The following is a 24273-nucleotide window of genomic DNA, read 5'->3' as shown; positions in this document are numbered from 1 at the left end:
TGCCACCAAATGCCATTCAAAGTCACAGATCAGATGCAATTCAGAAAAGAGGGTGAACAGAAAAAAACATCAGCCTGAATCCCCTCAGGGTGTTTCTCATCAGAGAGCTTGTCTTTTGTCAAAATTACTGAAATTAAACACAACAACACAAACAATTTTTTTACTGTTGTTTTATTTCTGTAAAGCCTGTGTAAGGGAAACAGGTCAATTTACCTCAAAGGGAATCTTTTACGATTTTAAAGGGAATTTGAACAGAATCACTGTTTCACGGCTGATCACTGAAATGGCTAGGGATTCATTGAACGAGCCGTTTAACATCAAATCTGCACTGGATATTAATATCCAAAGTATAGTGAAAAAACTATCAATAAGCACAGTAACAAGATCGGCAGTTTATGACATTAACTTGTAAGCACAAAACACAAGATGCTTCTCTTTTCAATATGAATAAGGCTTTATTAGATAAATCTAAGACATATAAACTAATCTTACACAAGCACACGCACTCACACATTCACACAACTTGCAGGAAGATAGAAAGTTAATTAAGAATGAGTTTAAGAGAATAAAAATGTGGAATCCCAAGTTTACAGCAATACGTAAAATTGCATAGATATGAACAGCCATCAATTAATTAACCCTCGCATTAAGTTCCTCAATGAGGTTAAAATTATATTAGATACAACAGTACAGATCAGAGTCTGGAGGTTAACTAAATAAACTAAAGTAAAAGAACAGAAGTAAAGTTTGACGAGACTAGGTTGTGTTTCTTCTCATCGTGGCTAAGTAACAGCAGGCGTGCAGGCCGACGCACGCTGGAACCGCACTCAAAGAACGCTAAAAGCGATGACTAAGAGCAGAAAAAGCTTGGAGCAAAAGCTAAAAGCAGGCAGGGCTAATAGCAAAATTTAAGAAGCAAAGCTAAAGGCTAAAAGCAAAATGTAATGGTGTCCTGAGTATTTAAACTGGCCTTTTGGTCACACCTCAAATGTGGTCTTGACCAATTAGATATTGTCTTTGCTCGGGGTATCATAAATCATATGTTCTATCTTATCAAGCACGTGGTCCGAATTTCCCCGCTCTTGCAGGGTCTAATTTTGGAAATGATTCCTATAACAAGAATATGAAACATTTGACAAATAACTGATGGTCAGGAAAGTTTCAAACAAACAGATTTTAACACGTACACACTAAACATGGATATGAATCCTTAAGCAATCCAATAGTTATTAAAAGACATATACAATAAGTGATTATTAACATAAACATAAATAATAAACTATTATAAATATATACATAATAATAATAATAATAATAATAATAATAATAATAATAATTCCAATTCAATCCAGCTATTTTGTTTACTCTCATGGCTTCACATGTGAGGGTCAGACTGTGCATCTCTTTGATTACTTGCCCCAAATTTGACAATCTCTTTTCCTAATTGAAATTGTAAATAATTGTTATCTTGGTGTTAATGTAAAAAGCTGTTCTGTGAGTGAGTTGGTTTGTTATCTTGCTTCTGACTTGTCATACTAGGAATTGATTTACAACATCCTGTTGCATTCCTGAGGAATTCGGCTCCTCATGTTTCGATGGTCCTGATCGAATCTTTAATTTGTCTGGTTCAGGTCTGATACGCTATGATGATGCCCTTTTTCAGCTAGTGCATACTATTGGTCAAGACTTGTAATTTGTATTTTTAAAAAGGAAATGTTCAACAATTAAAAATAATACTATCAGGACAAATAACAATGAGATATTGAGATATTTTTTTAGCGTTGGGGATGTAAAAAATATGGTTTACAGTGCTGTATTGCAATTAGATTGTTTTATACAGGTAAAAAATGCAAATAAATTGAACAGTACTAACACTGACAATACAGTAATAATACTTTACATGAAAATACAGTAATAATACATCCATCTACTGTGAAATTTACAGCAATCAATTTTCAAACTAGTGTAGGTGCTTATCAGTTGGCAAATTGTTTAATAATAGTACAACAGTTTTATAATAAATTATTAAAAACATTTGCGAGCTGCAAGCTGTGAGCATCTTCCAGACCTTACAGTAACAGATACCAATAAAGGTACATTTTCTTTATTTTTCTGAAATCACTCATGTTTATACTGTACATTTTTTAACAGTTTATACATATTAAATATTTTCAATCATCTTGTGTATGGCATTCTAATAATAATCTATTTAATTAAAGGGTTAAAAAATATTTTATGAACTATCTTTGTGAGGTGAAGCAGTCCTGCAGTTTAGCTTAACCTCTAATCAAACGCACCTCTACCAGCTAACTTAATTAACTAAAATGCTACAAGTGAGTTTTATCAGGGTTGGAGGTAAAATCATTTAATATTTAAATTCTAAACAAATGTACAGTATAACGGTGAGTGATGTCAGAAAAAGAAAGAAAGAAAACATACCTTGGTTTCCGCTATCTGCTTTGGAAGATGCTAGCAACAACTCACAAAAGTTATTTTTTCCTCCCTGCTAATAAGTGCCTAAACTAACTCTTCTGATTGGTCAAAACTCTCTGATCTCTGAACAGTGCTCGCCGTTTCCTTTACAGATGCATAAATAACTTTGCACCATCTGTCACACATATATGTACTGCAAAAGGGAGAGTGCGCAAAACTTGTCATTCGCAATTGAAAAACAGCTTTGAGAACATTAGCAGCAGATTCACACTGTTGTCGTTATGCACTTGTGTTTGTGCTTGAAAAGCATTCAAGGAAAAAAAAATATATTGGTAAGAAAACATTCTACATTTGTGCAAATCTCATTGCAAGAACTTATTTGCAGATGTACAAAAAGTCTATGACTCAAATTTTTTATGCAGGTGTGTTGAATGTGTTTTGCACCATATTCACTACAGCAATGATAGCAAAACATGTGAGCGTACAAGTTTCTTGTTTTGTGATTCGTAGAATAGGATTTGTGCTCCTGCAGTAAGGATTTGAGAAGGTGTAACTATTGTGTTGTGTTTGTGAAAGAGGAAGTTTGCAACTATTGTCTGTGACTTAAAATGTACTGGTACTCATCTGTAGCTATTCTCTACAACTATAAATTCCACTCTCACAGACGCTCAGTTGTTTTAAACCAAAAATACCTTCATACATTAACTCTACAACGTGAAATGAACTGATTTGGTGTTTCAGTAAAGCTACTACAATGTAGTGCAGTTTTGACTTAATTGCTATATAGTTTTTATATGTATAAGTATCACCCGTACATGGGCCATTTATGTACTTATTGCAGTATATTTAAAAATATAAGCACTAGTTTCCATTAATGTGGAAATGTATTAATTAATATTGCATTATATTTTCCAGTATAATTAATGTTATCAGTGTACAGTTCAGCTATAAATATATAACATACTCTATATTGCATATTTATGAGCTTCCACAATCATTTGCTGAACTAAATGACTGAGCGTGCAAACTGTGATGTTTAATCAAAGAAATGTATGTGATTACCTGTACGCTGAAGTGGTTTGTGGGTGTTTGTCTCTGTCTTGAAATCATAATCTCTCACTTGATCTGCACTCTCATAGATATCCACCATCATCTCTATTCTCTCTCCTTTCATTCCCTCATTCTCTGTCCCAAAGTCATTGTCATAAATATCATTAGACATGTTTGCTCTTCAACAGTCTAACTTTAAACTGTTTAGTTCCTTGTTCCTGTATAGATGTGTTTAAGTAGTCAGTGCTTGTCTTCTTTTAACACCAGTGAAACAAAGTTGTGGTCAATGTGTGAAAACTAAAACATGACTGACAGTTCAGTTTAGAACAATCCATCCAAGTAAATCTAACGTGTATAAAAATTACTACTGATTTTAAGCTACATATTAATTTGAATCTATAATTATTATGAAAACTATTTTTGTCACTTTAACACTATATTGTTGGTGTTTGTGTGTGTAAATATTATAACTTGTATATAGTATCAATAATAACACTGAAGTTTATAAGAATTCCTCTACAGGTCATCAGCATCATGACTGACTGAACTGTTCTCATTTGCTAAATGTTTAGAAGACAAAAAGAACTTTAAAGTTTGATTCGTCTGATCACAGAACAGTTTTCCACTTTGCCACAGTCCATTTTAAATGAGGCTTGGCCCAGAGATGTGGTGTGGTGAGGTGTGGTGGATTGTGTTCACCGACAATGTTTTCTGGAAGTATTCTTGAGCCCATGTTGTGATTTCCATTACAGTAGCATTCCTGTATGTGATGCAATGGCATCTAAGGGCCTGAAGATCATGGGCATCTAGTGTGGTTGCATTCCTGAGGAATTCGGCTCCTCATGTTTCGATGGTCCTGATCGAATCTTTAATTTGTCTGGTTCAGGTCTGATACGCTATGATGATGCCCTTTTTCAGCTAGTGCATACTATTGGTCAAGACTTGTAATTTGTATTTTTAAAAAGGAAATGTTCAACAATTAAAAATAATACTATCAGGACAAATAACAATGAGATATTGAGATATTTTTTATAGCGTTGGGGATGTAAAAAATATGGTTTACAGTGCTGTATTGCAATTAGATTGTTTTATACAGGTAAAAAATGCAAATAAATTGAACAGTACTAACACTGACAATACAGTAATAATACTTTACATGAAAATACAGTAATAATACATCCATCTACTGTGAAATTTACAGCAATCAATTTTCAAACTAGTGTAGGTGCTTATCAGTTGGCAAATTGTTTAATAATAGTACAACAGTTTTATAATAAATTATTAAAAACATTTGCGAGCTGCAAGCTGTGAGCATCTTCCAGACCTTACAGTAACAGATACCAATAAAGGTACATTTTCTTTATTTTTCTGAAATCACTCATGTTTATACTGTACATTTTTTAACAGTTTATACATATTAAATATTTTCAATCATCTTGTGTATGGCATTCTAATAATAATCTATTTAATTAAAGGGTTAAAAAATATTTTATGAACTATCTTTGTGAGGTGAAGCAGTCCTGCAGTTTAGCTTAACCTCTAATCAAACGCACCTCTACCAGCTAACTTAATTAACTAAAATGCTACAAGTGAGTTTTATCAGGGTTGGAGGTAAAATCATTTAATATTTAAATTCTAAACAAATGTACAGTATAACGGTGAGTGATGTCAGAAAAAGAAAGAAAGAAGACATCTAGTGTGGTTTTCCGGCCTTGACCCTTATGCATAGAGATTGTTCAAGATTCTCTGAATCTTTGGATGATATTATGCACTGTAGATGATGATAACTTCAAACTATTTGCAATTTTTCTCTGAGAAACTCCTTTCTGATATTGCTCAACTATTGTTCGCCTCTATATCCTATTGTGAATAAAATATAAGTTTATGAGATTTGTAAATTATTCCTTTTCTTTTTTTATCCCAATTTGTACAGTGTCCCAACTTTTTTAGAATCGTGTTTGTACAAACAATACTGAATGAATCATTTGAATTAATAATTTCATGATTTACTTTACAGATTATATTATGACATTTCCAATAAAGCATTGGTAGACTTTTGACTTTAACTACACTATGTTTCTAAACTCAAATCCTAAATCAACATTTTTTTTTATTAATTTAAAACATATGTTTTTAATATTTTTATTGTTAATATAATATTTTTATTAATTTTTTGTTTTTATGTTTGAGTTTTTATATCTCTATTATCATAACAATCTGAGTAATTCTGATTCTTGAACCGTAAACTTTTAAGTGTCAGCTTTGTGAACATATGTTGATTATGTATCTAGTCAGAAAGAATTATGAGCAGAAACCTTTTTCTTTTGGGTATGTAATTTCTGTCTCCATGCCAAAAATGAGGAGTGACTTAGTAAGGGTTAAAGACAGTATTCAGTGTATCAACACCTTTAAAATGCTTCTCAGCTTGAGAGAGCATCTTATCTCACATTGCTGCTTTTTCTGAAAAGCTGTGGCATTAGTTCATGACAAACTTCCTGATGATGACAGACATTGTGGTAAATGTGCTTTCATGCTGCTGTTCTTCGTCATATACAGTATAAATGTAAAAAAAGGAAGTGTGTGTGTGTGTGTGTTAATATAAGTGGTGGGCCGTTATCAGCGTTAACATGCTGTATTAACGTGAGACTTATCGGGCAATAAAAAAAAATATGCACGTTTGGAGTCCGCTACTCAGTACGTGAAAGATTGCTGCACTGCTGCAGATGCAACGCTCCTGGAACGCACTGATGGACCGCAACCACGTGAACCTTGGAATCCGTTAACATGGGTGCATAAAAAAAATAAGCAACGCATACGCACTGTAGACGGATTATGTGTGAAACAGGCGTAAGGTTATTTGCACCTTATGCAATGTGGAATTAATTTACAGCTTTCTCAAGCAGTTTGTGATGCAATTTGGAAATACGAGATGAGCCCCTGGTCTAATGCACCACCTGTCTTCAGAAACCTGTTCTCAAAGACTTAAAGTTACTTTAATCATTGTTTTATTTGGGTAGCACACATATTCAGCAGAATTCAAATGAGCCATTTTAATCTAGATCAATTCCAATATTACAGTGAGATTAATCTAGATATATATCTGTGTGTGTGTGTGTGTGTGTGTGTGTGTGTGTGTGTGTTGTAAACAATAAGGTAAGAGAGGCTGTGCTATATCTGTCACGATCATTAGCTGGAGTGCCCACGGACTTCAGTAGAGGGCGCTCCACTCAGTACTATTCCACCCATCAACCACCAGATGTCACCATATCATCACTTGGACACTGGCATCTTTCATACTGTTGCACCACACCCGAATACATCTCCCATGAGTCTCTGCATCACAATCACCTTGCCGCACCTGTACCTCATTCAGCAGCCAATTTCCTTGCCACACCTGCACCTCATTTACACACACATATAAGCACCACAATCACTCTCACTCACTGCAAAGTCTTGTTTGGCCAGTCTGACATTTCCGAGCGGTTTTCCCTGTGTTTGCCCTTTGGACTGTGTATTCCGACTGCTGCCTGATTCTCTGCTGCCTGTCCCGATCTCTGCTTGTTTATGCTTATGATTCTGGTTATCCCTGACACACCTGATGCCATTCCTGATCTCTGCCTGTCTGACCATTCTGTTTAATAAATGCTGCACATTCGAACGCCTCTGACTCTCACTTCGTAAAAATATTGTGATTAAATCATGGCTAAAGGGCATTGTTTGGCATGACGCATAGTGAAGATCTTGGTGAGGGAAGGAGGTTCTTGTCAAAGATTTTACAGTGCATGGCCCAGTCCATTTGCCCCTCAATTTGGTGAAGATGACCTCTGTTCTTGACTGTAGGGATGGTGTTCTTGTGCAGATCTACACTATCTTGTCTCTAACATCCTTTGACACCTCTTTGGTCTTGCCCATGGCGGTGAGAGAGGTTGGAATGGAAGATACAAATATTGTGGACAGGTGTCTCATACACCTAATGAGCTAACATTAGGAATAACTTCCGAAAGGACTAATCTGTGTTCCACATGGGCACATCCCAGACAGCAAGCAGTTTCGGCCCAGAATCAGCTCACATCTAGTCTGTGGGAAATCCATGCGAGCCAAATATGGGCCGAAACTGCTTACTGTCTGGGATAACCAGTCTGTGAGAGCTACAATTCTTGCTGGTTGGTGGGGAATCAAATACTTATTTCACTCACTGAAATGCAAATCATTTTATAACCTTTTTATATTATGTATGTTTTTTTCTATATTTTTTTTTTTTTTGGTTGATATTCTGTCTCTATCCATTGAAATAATCCTACCATAAAAATTACAGTGTGTGTGTGTGTGATGCGATCTGGGAAAACCTCTCAGATGTCGTTTTCAGGAAATTAGAAAAATAGGTTAAATATCTTTTTTTCCAAATGAGGTTTTCATTATATTTTTATTCTATAACATCTTGTCTATCTTCTCTGAAAATATATTTGCAAAATTCACTTGTTAAGTGCAGAAAAAAAGCAATTTATTTTGGCAGGTAGAAAACTTTGTCAGTGCCCTAAACTAGGTTATAATGAACTGTATCAAATTTACTAATGAGGTTGCTAAATAGGAGAAGTCAGATGACAATCTGTTAAATGCACATGTGTTTAAACAGTTATGCTGTGCTCACTTTTCTAAATGTAAACTACTAGGCACATTATTTGTGCTATTTAAACATACAAGGGGTAATGAAAAGTTCAGAAATGATGCCCATGATAAGCAATGGAAAACTGTCCTCTTCAGGGAACATTAGTCGGTTTGTGTAATTTGTGTAATGATGAAGTACAGCTCTCCTGACAGACATCTCTCGTTAAACCCATGAAGTGAAGTGAAACCTCACTTTAAACCAGTTTTAAACCAGTCACCTTGCTGAATTTAGTGAATTTAAAATAGCTCAGAAGCACATCTCATTTCAGCTAATCTGCAGAACTGTGTCAGCTGTGTGACTTCCTAACACACATAGAGGTAAATGTGTTTCTGCTGTGGTTAAACTGTATGTACTGGCCACGTCTCTCAAGTACTGTCACAGTAAAACCACTGCTGACTAGCTGCTTGAGCATCTTGTCTTTGCATCAGAAGTTTTTATTTATGTATTTGTTTATTTATTGTTGTAAATAGATACTATGAGAATACTACTAATAAGTACTATGAATGTTTTCAATAAAGTTAATTTATGATGGTGATTATTAATATTATTTGAGCTTAAAAGCTTTTTGAATCAACTTTTTTTTTCTCTTACCACAATAAAATGCTTGTGAAGAGGCATATTGTTTGTCTACTGGCTATAATATTGATACAGTGAGTTATTTTAACATTTACAAAAAACTGGCGACTGATATACAACATTGAGTATTTTGACATTCATAAACTTTCCCAATTCACTTCCATTGAAAGGGTCTCTTTCTTTTGGAAGAAAGTACAATATTATGCCATTATACCCAGTATATTACAATTCAGACCCATCTTAAAATGATCCTGTCAAACATGTTTAATGACGCCATCTGCCATTTTCTCAGACATGCTTTTTTTCTCTTTTCTGATGTAAATCTATGAAAGATTAGAAACGTTTAATTCTGAGAAATAAAGCAGCTCCTAGAAAGTGTCGTCCAATAAACAGGACACACATTTGCACACAGCAGATGCACATTTAAGAGATATTTTCTCCTGCTTTGATTGATAATCATTAATTATAAAAGTTATGACTGTTAAACTTGGGTCACCCAAAGAAAATATATATACTGTATATATGTGTGAGTACTATATGAGAGGTAAAATACTCTTCTCACAGATCCAGTTATAAGTATCATTACATTTAACATCATGCCACCCTTTTATGTTAGGCCACTGTGTTGAATGAGAAACAGCACAGTTCTCTAATGTTCCTCCTCCTGGCTCGTTTACTTCTCCACCTTTTGCCCAGAATCTGAAAGTACAGATCAGCATTAGATGTTCAGTGCTGCTTTCTGTGTGATATGATACTGACTGTGAGAATCATTTATTAGATAATAATCAGTTCAGTTCAGTAATTTCTCACCCAGAGTTCAGTGCGCTGCCATCAACCCATTTCCAGCTTCCCTCCACATCAATGTCAGTCACACCAATCCAGAATTCTGTTTTATTAGAAATATTCATGACAAAATCCTAAACAGAGAAGCCAATAATGTGTTAATATCATAAATTAGCAATATATTTCAGCTAACCATCTCTCACTCATCAGCTAAACATCACAAATACACACAGCATCTTTCACTCACTTGTTCTGTTCTGTTGTTTATGATGATCAGATCTGCTCCTTTCTTCAAACAGTCTTGTCTGCTCTCAGTCCAGTTCTTCTTCTCAATGGACTTATAGTAAAAACTGAATTGACTGTAAATCCATTCATCTGTAATATGCATATATATATATATATATATATATATATATATATATATATATATATATATATATATATATATATATTAGTGCTGTCAAAATTAGCGCGTTAACGCATTCGATTAATTTGAAATATTTAACGCGTTAAAAAAAAATAACGCAATTAACGCGGTTGCAGTTTTTTTTTATTTCCAGTTGTGGCCTATGTGTGTTCAACGTGCAAAGAAATATGGATAAGACCAAGGAAGGACTTTTAGACGGAAAGTTTCAGTATAAAACTCTGCCGGATTACTCTTCAGTCTGCCACAAGAAACATTACTCTTCATTTAGTCTGCCACAAGAAACAGCAACATTAAAATCATGAACTCAAATGTCATTGTTTAAAAAAAAAAAAAAAAACAATGACTGTAACAGTGCGTAAATCAGACCTTTCTGTAACGCTAACGTTAATAAGCTTAAACGAAAATAACGAAATAATTGTGTAGCGGAGTATTTTTTGTACACAGTGCCGCGAACTGTCAATCACTCCTGTACGCGTGCATCACTGTCCTCCTCGCAGCTGCAGCAACTTGCGCTCTCTCTCTTCATCAAGCTTTAAAACAAAAAGGGGACAAAAAGATCATATTGTCTTTGTGCATAGGCTATAGATTAATTAGATAAATATCTAAATTTGTGCCTTGCCGTCTACGGTATTTTTTTAGAACTTAGGAAAAAGATGCTGCAGCCAATGAACAGCCAGCGGGGGCTGCAGGACGACTCAACCTCCGCAGACAGTTTTTAATGTTTATCAGACAATAAATACTCAAGATTTTGCTTTAGTATAACTCACAACGAGTTTCACACACCTTCTCCGGCCACGTTGAGTTGTTGACACTTAACAGTGGGAAAAGCGACACATGCGCTATTCACTTGTATGACTTAAGGGTGAATGGGTAATGTAGTTTCTGCTCTGGGTGGGATGAATTAGGAAGCTTGCATTGTGAAGGGCACTCTGAAAATCGGCAGTGCAGGTAAAAGATTAAAACCTCTATTAAAACAGATGTCCAAATGAGCGTACCGGTACGCTACAAGCACGTTCTGGGCGCACGGAGAGGTGGCGGTACGCTCAAGAGCTATATTTGGAAGTGGCGGTACTGAGTACCAATGCGTACTGGCCCACTTAAAGCACTGGCAATGACTATAATTTGGATTTTTTTTGCAGTCCACTTAGAATTCAACATGGAAATCATTTTTGTTTTTTATTGGCATTGATTGTTTTGAAATTCAAATGGTACTTACATTGCTGTGTTTTTATTTCTGTAATAAATATGGCTTTCAAGCCAACAGTTAATTTGGATGATATTGATGGTTTATTGCAGGTATGTTGTTTACATGAGAAAATCTGTGTTACAAGTTAAACAAAAATTCCAATAAACAATCATATTTTGAATTTAAATAGTTTCTTTGTCTTGAGTTTACATTAATTATTTACATTTTACATTTAGATATCCAAAAAGTTTCAGTCTTTTAATTGTGATTAATCGCGATTAATTGCGATTAATTTTAAAAAAAATTGTGCGATTAATTAGTTAATTTTTTTTAATCGATTGACAGCACTAATATATATATATATATATATATATATATATATATATATATACATATAATTCATATAAACTTTCATCTTTAATAATGTACTGTATAGTGTAAACTATAGAATAGAATGAATAAACTTTACTAAACCACCTTTACCAAGATTTGAAAGCTGATTTATTAGCTGCTCTCTCTTGGTCTTTCTTTCTTCTGTGAGGTTGGTATGATTGGTTAGAAGCGGTTTTGTCTCTTCTGTGCAGTTTGTGTAGATGTGGACACACAGCACTATGACTGCAGCCAGCAGAAGAACACACAGCAGAACCAAACACACTACAGCTGCTCTGGAGCTCCTGCTCTTCACTGAATCACTTCCTGAAGATGACAGACATGAAGAAAAGTTTCTTAATGTCTACATAAAGTATTGACAGTGTTTTTGTATTTTTTTCTATGTGTTGAGTTTGTTTTCTCTTCTTTGTCCTTACCCCGGGTTCCATCAGTGTTAGTTTTACCATACACAGACAGATGTTTTTGTTCGTTTTATGAATGGTGGAACCTTTCTGTGTGTTTCTACTTTGTGGAGCTCTGCTTTTTGAGATTTCAGTAGGTGAGGCCAATGTGGGGCAAATTATGTCGAAGTACAGGTGCATGTGACATTCTATTGTTTCATGCCAGTCAACATATAATTATGTTTATTTGTTGTGGCAATATGACTAAACGTAGCAGCCAGGTTTAATTTAGTACATGAAAGAAAAGTCACCTGACTTAATCCTTAAAATTGGATACAAATTCAACTTAACTGGTGCTCAACGTCTGTGTTCCTTATTTGAATTTTTATTTAAAATGGCTGCTTCTTTTAAATGCTATTTCGAGAGTTGCTGAGAAAAGTAAAACGAAACTGTTCTGAGGTCAGTGTGTAAAGTCTGTTCTTCATCTGTGGTTTTGTATGTTCAGGACCTTCCTTCTGATCTCTGTGAGCTTTCAGGAGCAACAGCAGCTCAACTTCTCACATTCTGTGACATTAGTTCATTGACCAACTTCCTGATTATGACCGACAGTGTAATAAATGAGCTTTAATTATTTTGTTCTTTCTCATACAGTTCTTACACAGTTATGGGGAAAATGTATATGGTGATATAGCACTTTATACCGTGATTGCCATTATTTCTAGACAGCATTCAACATTTTAAGATTTGTTTTCAGTTAACACTTTTCATTATATACCATCACATTATTTTCATATATGAATTGTGTAAATATGCAAACAAAAAAAGTGAAAGTCAAAATTTGAAGTCACAGACAAAAGTTGCTAACTTGTTTTTTCCTCTTCCACAAACAACACAATAGTTACACCTTCTCGAATCCTTCACTGCAGGTGCAAAAATCAAGACACTCGTACACTCACGTTATGCTACTATTGCTGCAGTGAATATGCAAAACACATTCAACACACCTGCAAAAAAAAAAAAAAAAAATATGTGTACATCCGCGAATCAGTATGTGAATTCTTGCAATGAGATTTGCACACTTGTAGAATGTTTTCTCATATATATATATATATATATATATATATATATATATATATATATATATATATATATATATATATATATATATATATTCTGAATAACAACAATGTAATGCATCTGCTGCTATGAGTATCAAATCAGTTTTTTTTAACTCCAAATAACAAGTTTCGCACACTCTCCCTTTTGCACTACATATCTGTGTGACATACGGTGCAGAAATGGTTTGTGCATCTGTAGAGGAAACAGCGAGCAGAGATCAGAGAGTTTTGACATTTACATTTAATTCATTTAGCTGACGCTTTTATCTAAAGCGACTTCCAATTACTATATATGTCAGAAGTCGCATGCCTCTGGAGCAACTGCTCAGGGACACAAAATGGGGTGTCTCACAGTGAATTCGAACCCGGGTCTCTCACACCAAAGGCATGTGTCTTATCCACTGCACCAACACCACCCCGCCTGCTCTTCTGAGTTTGACCTATCAGAAGAACTACACTATCTGACTTTTGTTATGTTAAAGTTTGTGAATTTTATCGTCTGCAAAGTTGGGAGGTGTATTTTGGAGCCATTGTGATGGAGATTACATCAACTGGTAAGTTATAACGTCAGTTAGCCCAAGTAAATTAATCAGAGAAACATTATAATTCTTCGCTGCCTCTTTATCGCAGGATATCGCAGGATATCGCAGACATGCCTTGCATAGCAGCGAGCTAACATTAAAATAGTAAAGAAGACTCGTCCTTTTCTGCCCCTGATTGGGTAATACTCGCTGCCATCAGATGTGCGGCAGCATGCCTCGGGAGAACAACATTCATACACTTGACTTTACATTAAGGTTCATTTATCAAAAATTAGTGTATTAACTAACATGAACTAACAATGAGTAAATAATACATTTGTTACAGTATTTCTTAATCTTTGTTAATGTTAGTTAATAGAAAAAAAGCTGTTCATTGTTTATTCATGTTAGTTCACAGTGCATTAACTAATATTAACAAGATTTTAATAAAGTATTATTAAATGTGGGAATTAACATGAACAAAGGTGAACAATTGCCATATAAGTGCAGTTCATTATTAGTTATGATTCTGTAAGTCCTCCTACGAGCAGGCAGCCTGCTAGCATACGTCCAGCTGGAATATGCTACCCAGTGTATTCTGTGTAAGTTATGGGCCCTCACTCGTGCTGGCCTCACGACAGGGTGCTATCACTCACATGGGTCGCTGGAAGTATTTTGTAAGGGACCCCATTCGTAACGTCGAACGTGACCGACTGAAAGGGAAGGTCTTGATTACGTATGTAACCCTCGTTCCCTGAAGGAGGGAACGAAGACGTTAGATCCCCTTGCCACATTGCTGTTCCGCTGAACGCCCGGGTCACTGGCTCGGCTCCTCAGTGAAGACTTGAATGCGAGTTGCTCGCGTTGCTCCTTATATACCCGCTCTGCTGGGCGGAGCTCACGAAGCAAATCCCGCAGACCAAGGTACTTTGTGTACCATTGGCTCGTTTTGTACCACTCGAAGGTGATTGGGCTCTCTGTCGAGATCCCATTTGTAACGTCTCCGTTCCCTCCTTCAGGGAACGAGGATTACATACGTAACCAAGACGTTTTGCACCATATTCACTACAGCAATAATAGCAAAACATGTGAGCGTACAAGTTTCTTGTTTTGTGATTCGTAGAATAGGATTTGTGCACCTGCAATCAGGATTTGAGAAGGTGTAACTATTGTGTTGTGTTTGTGGAAGAGGAAGTTAGCAACTATTGTCTGTGACTTAAAATGTACTGGTACTCATCTGTAGCTATTCTCTACAACTATAAATTCCACTGTCACAGACACTTGTTTTGCACCAAAAATACCTTCATACATTAACTCTACACCGTGAAATGAACTGATTTGGTGTTTCAGTAAAGCTACTACAATGTAGTAGCAGTTTTGACTTAATTGCTATATAGTTTTTATATGTATAAGTATCACCCGTACATGGGCCATTTATATACGTATTGCAGTATATTGAAAAATATAAGCACTAGTTTCCAGTAATGTGGAAATTAATTAATTAATATTGCATTATATTTTCCAGTATATTTAATGTTATCAGTGTACAGTTCAGCTATAAATATATAACACACTCTATATTTCATATTTATGACCTTCCTAACTTTAATTTTACAGTCATATTTATAGGATCAGAAGAACAGACAGCAGAACCAATCACACCGAAGCTGCTCTGGAGCTTCTGATCTACACACAATCATTTGCTGAACTTAATGACTGAACATATGCAACTGTGATGTCTAATCAAAGAAATGTATGTGATTACCTGTACGCTGAAGTGGTTTGTGGGTGTTTGTCTCTGTCTTAAAATCATAATCTCTCACATGATCTGCACTCTCATAGATATCCACCATCATCTCTATTCTTTCTCTTTTCATTCCCTCAGTCTCTGTCCCGAAGTCATTGTCATAAATATCCTCAGACATGTTTGCTCTTCAACAGTCTAACATTAAACTATTTAGTTCCTTGTTCCTGTATACATGTGTTTGAGTAGTCAGTGCTTGTCTTCTTTTAACACCAGTGAGAAACAAAGTTGTGGTCAATGTGTGAAAACTAAAAAGGGACAGACACTTCACTTTAGAACCATCCATCCAAGTAAATCTAACGTGTATAAAAATTATTACTGATTTTGAGCTACATATTAATTTGAATCTATAATTATTATGAAAACTATTTTTGTCACTTTACCACTATATTGTTGGTATTTGTGTGTGTAAATATTATAACTTGTGTACAGTATCAATAGTAACACTAAATACTTAATGTATACAAGACAACACAGCAGCTTCAAACGCACTTTTTGTAGTGGTGCCTGAAACTATAGTGTACATCATCAAGGGCACTGGTGTACAAACCTGGTTCCAAAAAAGTTGGGACACTGTACAAATTGTGAATAAAAACATAATGCAATGATGTGAAAGTTTAAAATTTCAATATTTTATTCAGAATACAACATAGATGCTTACGAGATGTTTAAACTGAGAAAATTTATCATTTTAAGGAGAAAAAAATGGGTGCTTTCTCTTCTTCATCCGCAAATCAAGCACAGTTGGTAGTTCGGTAGCTAGATGTTTTAATAAATTAGCATCTGCGATTGACAACGTGATTTACAATAGTGTTGTGTCGTTCTTGAAAGATTTGTTCATTTTGAACAAATCTTTAATGTGACTTGGGAAGAACGAGTCTTCTCGAGGGGTGATTCGTTCAGTCGCGCATGCACAATATTCTATAGGTTCTGTTCTGCTAAGTAGTAATTCACCTGTGTCAGTTAATGCAGTCTGAGCCGGAAAGAAAATTGATTAGTTTATAGTTCGGGTCTATCAGGTTTTTGACTCGTTCCTTAATCATGTGACAGCCCCATACGCTAAACCAATGCAGCCTGAGCCAGAAAGAGTATTGATTAGTCATCTTTCGGGTCTTCAGGTCGAGTCGTTACTTAATCACATGACAGACCCATACGCTAAACTGATAGAGACCCGAAAGAGGAACTAATCAATTCCCTTTCCCGACTCAGACTGCATTGGTTTATTGGGCTGTCACATGATTAAGGATAACATAACACGCCTAAAAAAGCTAGGCACTCCACTTTCTGGTGGCACTTGCGCTCCTGAGGTGTCTGCCATTGCTCAGCAACCATGACCTGCGCTCTCCATGAAGACACGGAAATTTCAGCAAAGGATAAATGGATTTGCAGCACTAAAAATCGCTCACAGTAGATATGCTACTAAATTTATTAAAAAATGGCTATCCATATATATGATCAGCTGTTCCTTATAATGAACGATATGTGTAACTCATTACTCCCCCAACACTGGACATAGCAGACATATGTAGCAAATCAATCAAGAAGGTATCAGGATTATGAGTTATTTTTCATTTTTATTTTTGATTAATCACTTGAATTAAACATTCATTTTGACAGCACTAATGTTTACTTTAAATAGACAACCATACAAGGGTAATTGTTACTAAGCCTGCACCAATGTTCTTGTCCATTTCCCAGATTCCTGCAGCTAAGCTTGGATGCAGATTTACATTCCATTAAAGGTTATTGATGACACGCCTCTGAAGTTAGAATTTTTGCACCATTGCAATACTTACAGGCAACTAGTCATCATATCTCTAGTTCTTCAATGTATTTGCATTGTACTAAAATGTGTTGGCATATATGTGGCTGAAACAGGTAGCCTAGTGCATCCCATTTCCTTACATTACTTTTACTTATACTTTAAGTAGTTTTGAAATCAGTACTTTTATACTTTTACTTGAGTAAAAAGCCTGGGTTGAGTCAGTTTAAGTCAGTTCTATATTGATGCTCTGCTTTAATTGATGCACACAAACCCACACTCATCACTTGCACAGAAACACACACACACAGCAAGAGAGAGAGGTTGGAGATTGCATTGTGCACACACAGAACTTGTTGTTAATAAAATAGTCTAGTTAATAGATCACTACATTATATTCCTTAGCAACAAGGTGTAAAAAGTACTGTATTTGAAGTGATTAAACACAACTTCATTGTTTGTAGAGAGACTAGCAGAAGCAGGTAAAACACAATTAATTAAAACAAATGCTACAGTTCATTCAAATAAATGTGATTTTACAACACTGTGTCTGATATTGGACATAACAAGCTAGTTCGGTAGCTCAGCCGGCATAGAATTCGATTTAGGATGTGGAATCCTTAGGTATGAAACCAGTCAAAAACATGACTCATGATGAACGAGCTGAAAGAAGAGAGAATCGAAGAACAAGCTAAAACGGCAAGCTTGTGATTGTGTTTTTACATCACACATTCACTCTTGTTCATACTATCAGATAGGTTTAGGTCGAGTGCAGATGGTACATTATTTTAAAAACGTCACAGAACATTATACTTACATCACCACTCAACCACTGATACTACTAGTGTTGTCAAAAGACCCGGTACTTCGGTACCAAGTCGGTATTAAAAAAATGAAAATGTGACGTCACCAAGTTTCTTTAAGTACCGGTGGTACCGAGGTCCCATTCAAACCCGGTTCTTGACGCATACAGCGCTATGATTTCCGCGAAGCAGAAGACGCGGACAGAATCTCAAAATCCAGTTATGAAAATGAAACTTACATCTTAATATGGACAGTCACAGAATTTGTCAATGTTAGCATAAGTTAATCAAATTAAATCTCCGTATGGACCAGTATCTGTAAATGTTAAAGGTCCCCTTCTTCGTGATTCCATGTTTTAAACTTTAGTTAGTGTGTAATGTTGTTGTTAGAGTATAAATAATATCTGTAAAATGCTAAAGCTCAAAGTTCAATGCCAAGCCAGATATTTTATTTAACAGAATTTGCCTACAAAAAACGACCCGTTTGGATTACAGCCCTCTAGTTCCTGCAGGAATGACGTCACTAAAACAGTTTTTTTTGACTAACCACTGCCCACATGAATTCACAAACAGGGGGCGTGGCTTTGTTGTGCTCCGACGGAGAAGAAGGAAGAGCTGTTTGTTTTTGTCGCTATGTCGTTGAAACGCTGTTATTTTCATCTCTGAGTTCAATCATCTTTGTTTGGGCTTCCCAGGAACGCTGTACTTTGAGATTAATGGTTACAATTTATGTTTAACTCGGTTCCCGAAAATTATAATGCACATGTAAAACTATGTGCAGCTCATTCAGCTTGCTGAGGACAACTTTCTCAATCTCAATCAGTTTAACGCCGGATTTGCACAAAGATTATTCTTGAAAGATGGAGCAGTTCCCTCTTTTCTGGAGAAGGCGTTGTTTATGGACCACAACTGGTAAGTGTATTTTGTTATTTAAGTTGGTGCGTTTAACAGTTTCTGTAATTTATTACACAAAGGGCAACGCTGTTTAGCTTTGTTAACTAGATGTTAGGGCTGTGCAAAAAAACAAATGCGGTTTTCATGCGAATCTCGTCAGTAAAAACGCTCCTCCTGTGACTATAAATACATCTCCAGCATGTGCATTCTAGCCCAATCGCGTTACCAGGAGGGCAGCCTGCTCTCAGCTGCTGTCGAATCACTACACAGGAACCGCTGGCCCAATCAGAACTCGTCACGTATTTCTGAAGGAGAGGCTTCATAGAACAAGGAAGTCATCAGCCCGTTTGTGTGACAGTAAAAACAGCAGTATACAGATAGGTGAATTGTGTGAAAAATACTGTGTTTTTTTACACGCGAAACTTGAACACATTTTATATTGCACACTGTAAACACAATCAAAGCTACAAAAAAGTGCGTAAAACGGGACCTTTAAGCCGCAAAAGTTGGTTGAAATATGAATCCTGCATGTTCTGCACGTCTCTGTGTGAATGAATGAATGAAAGAGACATGCGGGTTTGTTTACTACATAGATATAAAATAAATCATCAAAATAAAAGTTCAATTTTACATAAAGGCATTGTGCTAGAAATATTGCTATTATTTAGTAGAATGTATGTGATACTGCTACTACTGTTTTATTTTTTTTTTAAAGAAATAAATCACACAATATTTCTTCCATGTTTAAATTTAATAGAAAATCCCCTTTATTTATCAAAAAAAAAAAATGTTTACATTTAATTAAGATAAATGTATAAAAAAAAAATAAAAAAAAACTTTAAACATAATTGTAAATGAGTATAAAGTATGGCACTGGTTTTATTTTTAGTGATTAAAAAGTGTTTTTTTCTTTTTTTAATTAGAATATTTTTGTGTTTTGCTTTGGTACCGAAATTGGTACCAAGAACCGTGGATTTTCACTGGTATCGGTACCGAATACTGAAATTTTGGTACCGTGACAACACTAGATACTACTATATAGATCAGTGCACTCAACATACATTTTAAATCAGAACTGACCTTAAAAACAACGTCACATTAAATGTGGACATTTCACATCAAACTTGTCATGAACAAAAACAGAGCATGTATTTTGTGGCTTGTGAAAAAGTTCCTAGAAGTACGTTTTTGGTAGGGTTGGTTGGTTAAAAAAAATTATTATATTCTTCAGGTTCCATTCGCAGAGTGAAATGAGAACGGTCCAGCATTTACAAATAATTTTTATTAACTCTGTTATTATTCTTGATTTTTCAAACTGCTAACACATTGCATTTTTTAATTATGCTTTATATGTGACCGAAAATTGTGAATTGTGACTTTGATCACGCTGGTGCCTCATGCATATATTCATTGGAAACAGCAGCCATTCAACACCCATGCGGCGCGAATAGCGGCCCATTTTGCCATATTTTTGCTCATTATGATTTTCTTTCCCGTCGATACTGAAACACTTTTGAAATCCAAGGCCTATTTTACCTAATTAATAAGAGTTTAGCTTCAAATGGGCAACATGTTTGGATTTGTCCCGAATGAGAGAGATAAGCCCAACCTTACCTTATGTATCACTTTAAATTATTTTGAATTAACGCTCGCATTAAATTCAAGGTACTGATGCTTGCCTACAAGACGACTACTGGCATGGCACCAACATACCTAAACTCACTAGTTCAATCTTATGTGCCCTCCAGAAGATTGTGCTCTGCAAGTGAACGACGCCTTGTGGTGCCATCCCAAAGAAGTTCAAAATCACTCTCACTGACCTTTTCCTGGACTGTGGCCAGCTGGTGGAATGACCTCCCAATCTCAATTCGTACAGCTGAGTCTTTACTCATTTTCAAGAAACATCTAAAGACTCATCTTTTTTGCCAGCACTTAACCTGCTAATACTAGCACTTTTTCTTTTCATTTATTTATAAAAAAATAAAAAAAAAACCTGGCTATGCGTTCTGTACTAGACTAACTGAGACTTGTCATGGCACTTGTATACTGTTGTTGTTCTCTTGTTGACCTGACTGCTTCTATTGTTTTCATTTTTTGCTTTGGAGAAAAGCATCTGCTAAATGATTAAATGTAAATGTAAATGTAAATTTGTTAAATGTAAAGGAGTTTTTGTAAAGTGAAGGGAACTAAAAATATCCTGTTGGTACATTAGCCTATAGCATTATTAGGCCTGCCGTTATTATTTCTGAATGTAAAAAATGCAACTCTCACAAACTTATTTTATTTTTATTTTGTGTGTAAAAAAAAAAAAAAAAAAAAAAACATGCAGCAAACAAAATAGGCGATTAATCAGTTAAAATGTGTTAGGCCACATTATTGTGGGTTAATGCATTTACATTACATACTCAGGAACAGAGTATGAGCCTAATCTGGGCTATATTGTTAGCTATTTACAAGTTTTGTGTATGTTTTTATACAGCTTTTTTTCTATTGCATCTGAAAATGCATTCGCATTCACTTTGCTCGCTCAACCTTGCCTCCGCGTTGCTCAGCTGTGGACAATTTCAAAATGTTTGATACAAAGGTTGCTGTCACATTTTATACAGGAATTTAAAAACAAAAAGAAAAAAAAAGTCAAAATATTTTGTTAGTTTTATGCTAACATGCAATCAAGGTCTTCGGATACTATAAGATACAAGTTCATTTGGGCTATTTAACATGAACTGTGGCATTTTACAATTACAACTTATAAACTCCTCGAGATTTTAAAGTCAGTTTAATAGTATTGAAATTCAAGTTGAATCTAGTATTAAAAAAAAGGTTTTTATTGTTTAAATTATTTCTATGAATTAACAAGAATTTTCCATCATAGCATTTTTTATGAGCTGTATTGGTTTTCTGAAACCAAGCACCCACTTTTTTTTTTAAATCTATTAGTCGCTCGTATATATTCTACAACCTCTTTTTTTGCATCTAACCATCCACTCAGCGTTAAGAGCTGTTCAGATTAAAACTGGCAGCTCCGCAGTGAGTCAGAGTCATGGACGGAGGACAGAGCAAGTTTTAATATATTTTCTAGTCTATATTTTCAAATCGTTATACCGCTGGTTTAGGTTATGTATTTATTTTTATTTCTAATTTTTTATTATATATATATATATATATATATATATATATATATATATATATATATATATATATATATATATATATATATATATATATTTATAAATTATTTGTAAATATAGCAGTCACTGTCTAACAGTGTCTACACCGGACAGTCTTGGTTATTTCGTAGGGTGAAACATCTCTCTCACCTGGCAGCAGAGTATGTGAGCAGAGTGAAGCAGCAACAATTTCCCCTCCGCGCTCCGAGCATTTAATAATCACTCCACTCCTCGCTCAATGATACCAGAAACATAGCCTATAAAAATAAAATTAAAATTAAATAAATAAAATGACAGGAGAGTTTCAAAGGGGATTAGGATATTGTGTGCAAAAAAAAAAATTTCCTAGCAAACGACAAACTAATAATTGTCATCATTGAAAGGTATAATTGTTGCTTTCTGCTGTGCAAATTTAGTTTGTGATGAAAATAACAGTACATTTTCATCAGTTATTTTATCTACAGATCGATGCATTTCTTACAGATTTCAAAATCAGTTACAGAGGAAGTAGCACTGAAAAATTATATTTGTTTGAATGCATTATTGTGACAGCAATTGTTTGTGAATGTTTAAATCATGCTTTAACCTGAAAATAATCAGTAAAAGGAAGAGACAAACTCCTTGAGAACTGGCCTCTAACGCTCGAGTATAGCCATCATTATAACCTGATCGGAGAGATTATGTGTATCAACCTATAGCTAAATATGTTTATCATGTGAATTCTTGCTAAATATGCAGTTATATTATAGGCCGTTGGCATTAATTGTACTCGTAATGGAGTGGTAGTCGAGCGTTCTTGGAGCGAGTGAAAATCATGACGCTGTGAATAAAAAAAAAAATCCACTCCTTGGGGAAGGGTTGAGCCCAATCAGAACTATGGGAGCCCTGAGTGGAGCGTCAGTGGTTTTATTTTGTTGCGTCCAAACAGTATTATTTAGAGTGTGAAATATAAATTTTCACAGAATGTAACCTATTCGTAAACAATATACTGAACCATCTTTTTAAGTTTTTCTAAATCCCAAACAGAGTCCAGACATCAGTAAAGTATCCATCTATAAACATGTTTTATTGGCTAGTTTAGATTTGGGAATACACATGCTTTACAGACGTGACAAAAAGCACCAGAGTTTTGGGAGACATTATATTTTGTAGACTTTATGTGATTAAAGATGCACAAACCATAAGTACAATATCTGCAGAGAAGGGCTGGCCATTCTCAAAACATAAAATATAAATTTGATTAAAATGTTTATTTGTTGTGTGTTTCAGAGGAAAAATCAGTGTTAAGACATCTCTCCATTACAGGCCTTAATGAGAGACCTTGAGTTTATACCTTTTATGGTAAAGGTCCTGTTCTTCGTGATCCCATGTTTTAAACTTTAGTTTGTGTGTAATGTTGTTGTTACAGTATAAATAATATCTGTAAAATTCTAAAGCTCAAAGTTCAATGCCAAGCAATTCGCCTACAAAAACAACCCATTTGGACTAAATCCCTCTAGTTCCTGAAGTAATGACGTCACTAAAACAGTTTTTTGATTAACCTCCGCCCACATGAATACACAAATAAGGGGGCATGGTCTTGTTGTGCTCCGACGGAGAAGAGGAAGAGCTGCGTTTGTGTTTGTCGCCATGTCATAGAAACGCTGTTATTTTCATCTCGGAGTCCAATCATCTTTGTTTGGACTTCCCAGGGACACTGTACTTGGAGATTAATGGTTACAATTTATGTTTAACTCGGTTCCCGAAAATTATGAGCCACATGTAATTCTGTACAGCACATTTTGCTGAGGACAGTGAGCTTCCTCAATCTCAATCAGTTTAATGCCGGATTCGCACAAACTTTTTTCTTGAAAGATGGAGCAGTTCCCTCTTTTCTGGAGAAGGCGTTGTTTATGGATCACAACCGGTAAGTGTATTTTGTTATTTAAGTTGGTGCGTTTAACAGTTTCTGTAACTTATTACATAAAGGGCAACGCAGTTTAGCTTTGTTAACTAGATGTTAGGGCTGTGTTTATCACACTGAGGACATTTGAGGGACTCAAACACAACTATTTAAAAAGATTCAAACATTCACTGATGCTCCAGAAGGAAACAAGATGCATTAAGAGCTGGGGGGTGAAAACTTTTGGAATTTGAAGATCAATGTAAATTGTACTTAATTTGTGTACCGGGAAACATACAAGTATCTTCTGTTGCTTACGAAGGGCAGAACTAAATGGGAAAAAATTATATTTCAACAAAATAAGACACATTTGGCCATCTTCATTGTGTTCAAAAGTTTTCACCCCCCAGCTGTTAATGCATCTTGTTTCC

The 24273-nt window shown here is 35.2% G+C and overlaps 3 protein-coding genes across 8 annotated transcripts in view; 1 reads left to right on the top strand and 2 right to left on the bottom strand.

The window, feature by feature from the left end:
• The window catches only part of LOC127966768 (cell adhesion molecule 2), a 456176-nt gene that overhangs the window by 249185 nt on the left and 182718 nt on the right, over window positions 1–24273 (top strand). The window lies entirely within an intron of this gene.
• Window positions 1–24273, bottom strand: part of LOC127966770 (C-type lectin domain family 4 member M-like) — a 370290-nt gene that overhangs the window by 298339 nt on the left and 47678 nt on the right. The gene's annotated exons all lie outside the window — the stretch shown is intronic.
• LOC127966772 (hepatic lectin) overlaps window positions 1–24273 on the bottom strand; it is a 61645-nt gene that overhangs the window by 25833 nt on the left and 11539 nt on the right. For 2 of the 3 annotated variants that reach the window (XM_052568010.1, XM_052568013.1), the window contains exon 1: window positions 3496–4242. The exons of the other annotated variant lie outside the window; for it this stretch is intronic. In XM_052568010.1, coding sequence (XP_052423970.1) covers window positions 3496–3655 — 160 coding nt within the window. In that variant the 5' untranslated portion in view covers window positions 3656–4242. Of the gene's footprint in view, window positions 1–3495; window positions 4243–24273 lie in introns of those variants that run through there. 3 annotated transcript variants of the gene reach the window in all.

The sequence above is a fragment of the Carassius gibelio genome, chromosome B10 (assembly GCF_023724105.1).
Source record: "Carassius gibelio isolate Cgi1373 ecotype wild population from Czech Republic chromosome B10, carGib1.2-hapl.c, whole genome shotgun sequence".
NCBI lineage: Eukaryota > Metazoa > Chordata > Actinopteri > Cypriniformes > Cyprinidae > Carassius > Carassius gibelio.
This window is presented reverse-complemented; position numbering and strand designations above follow the sequence as displayed.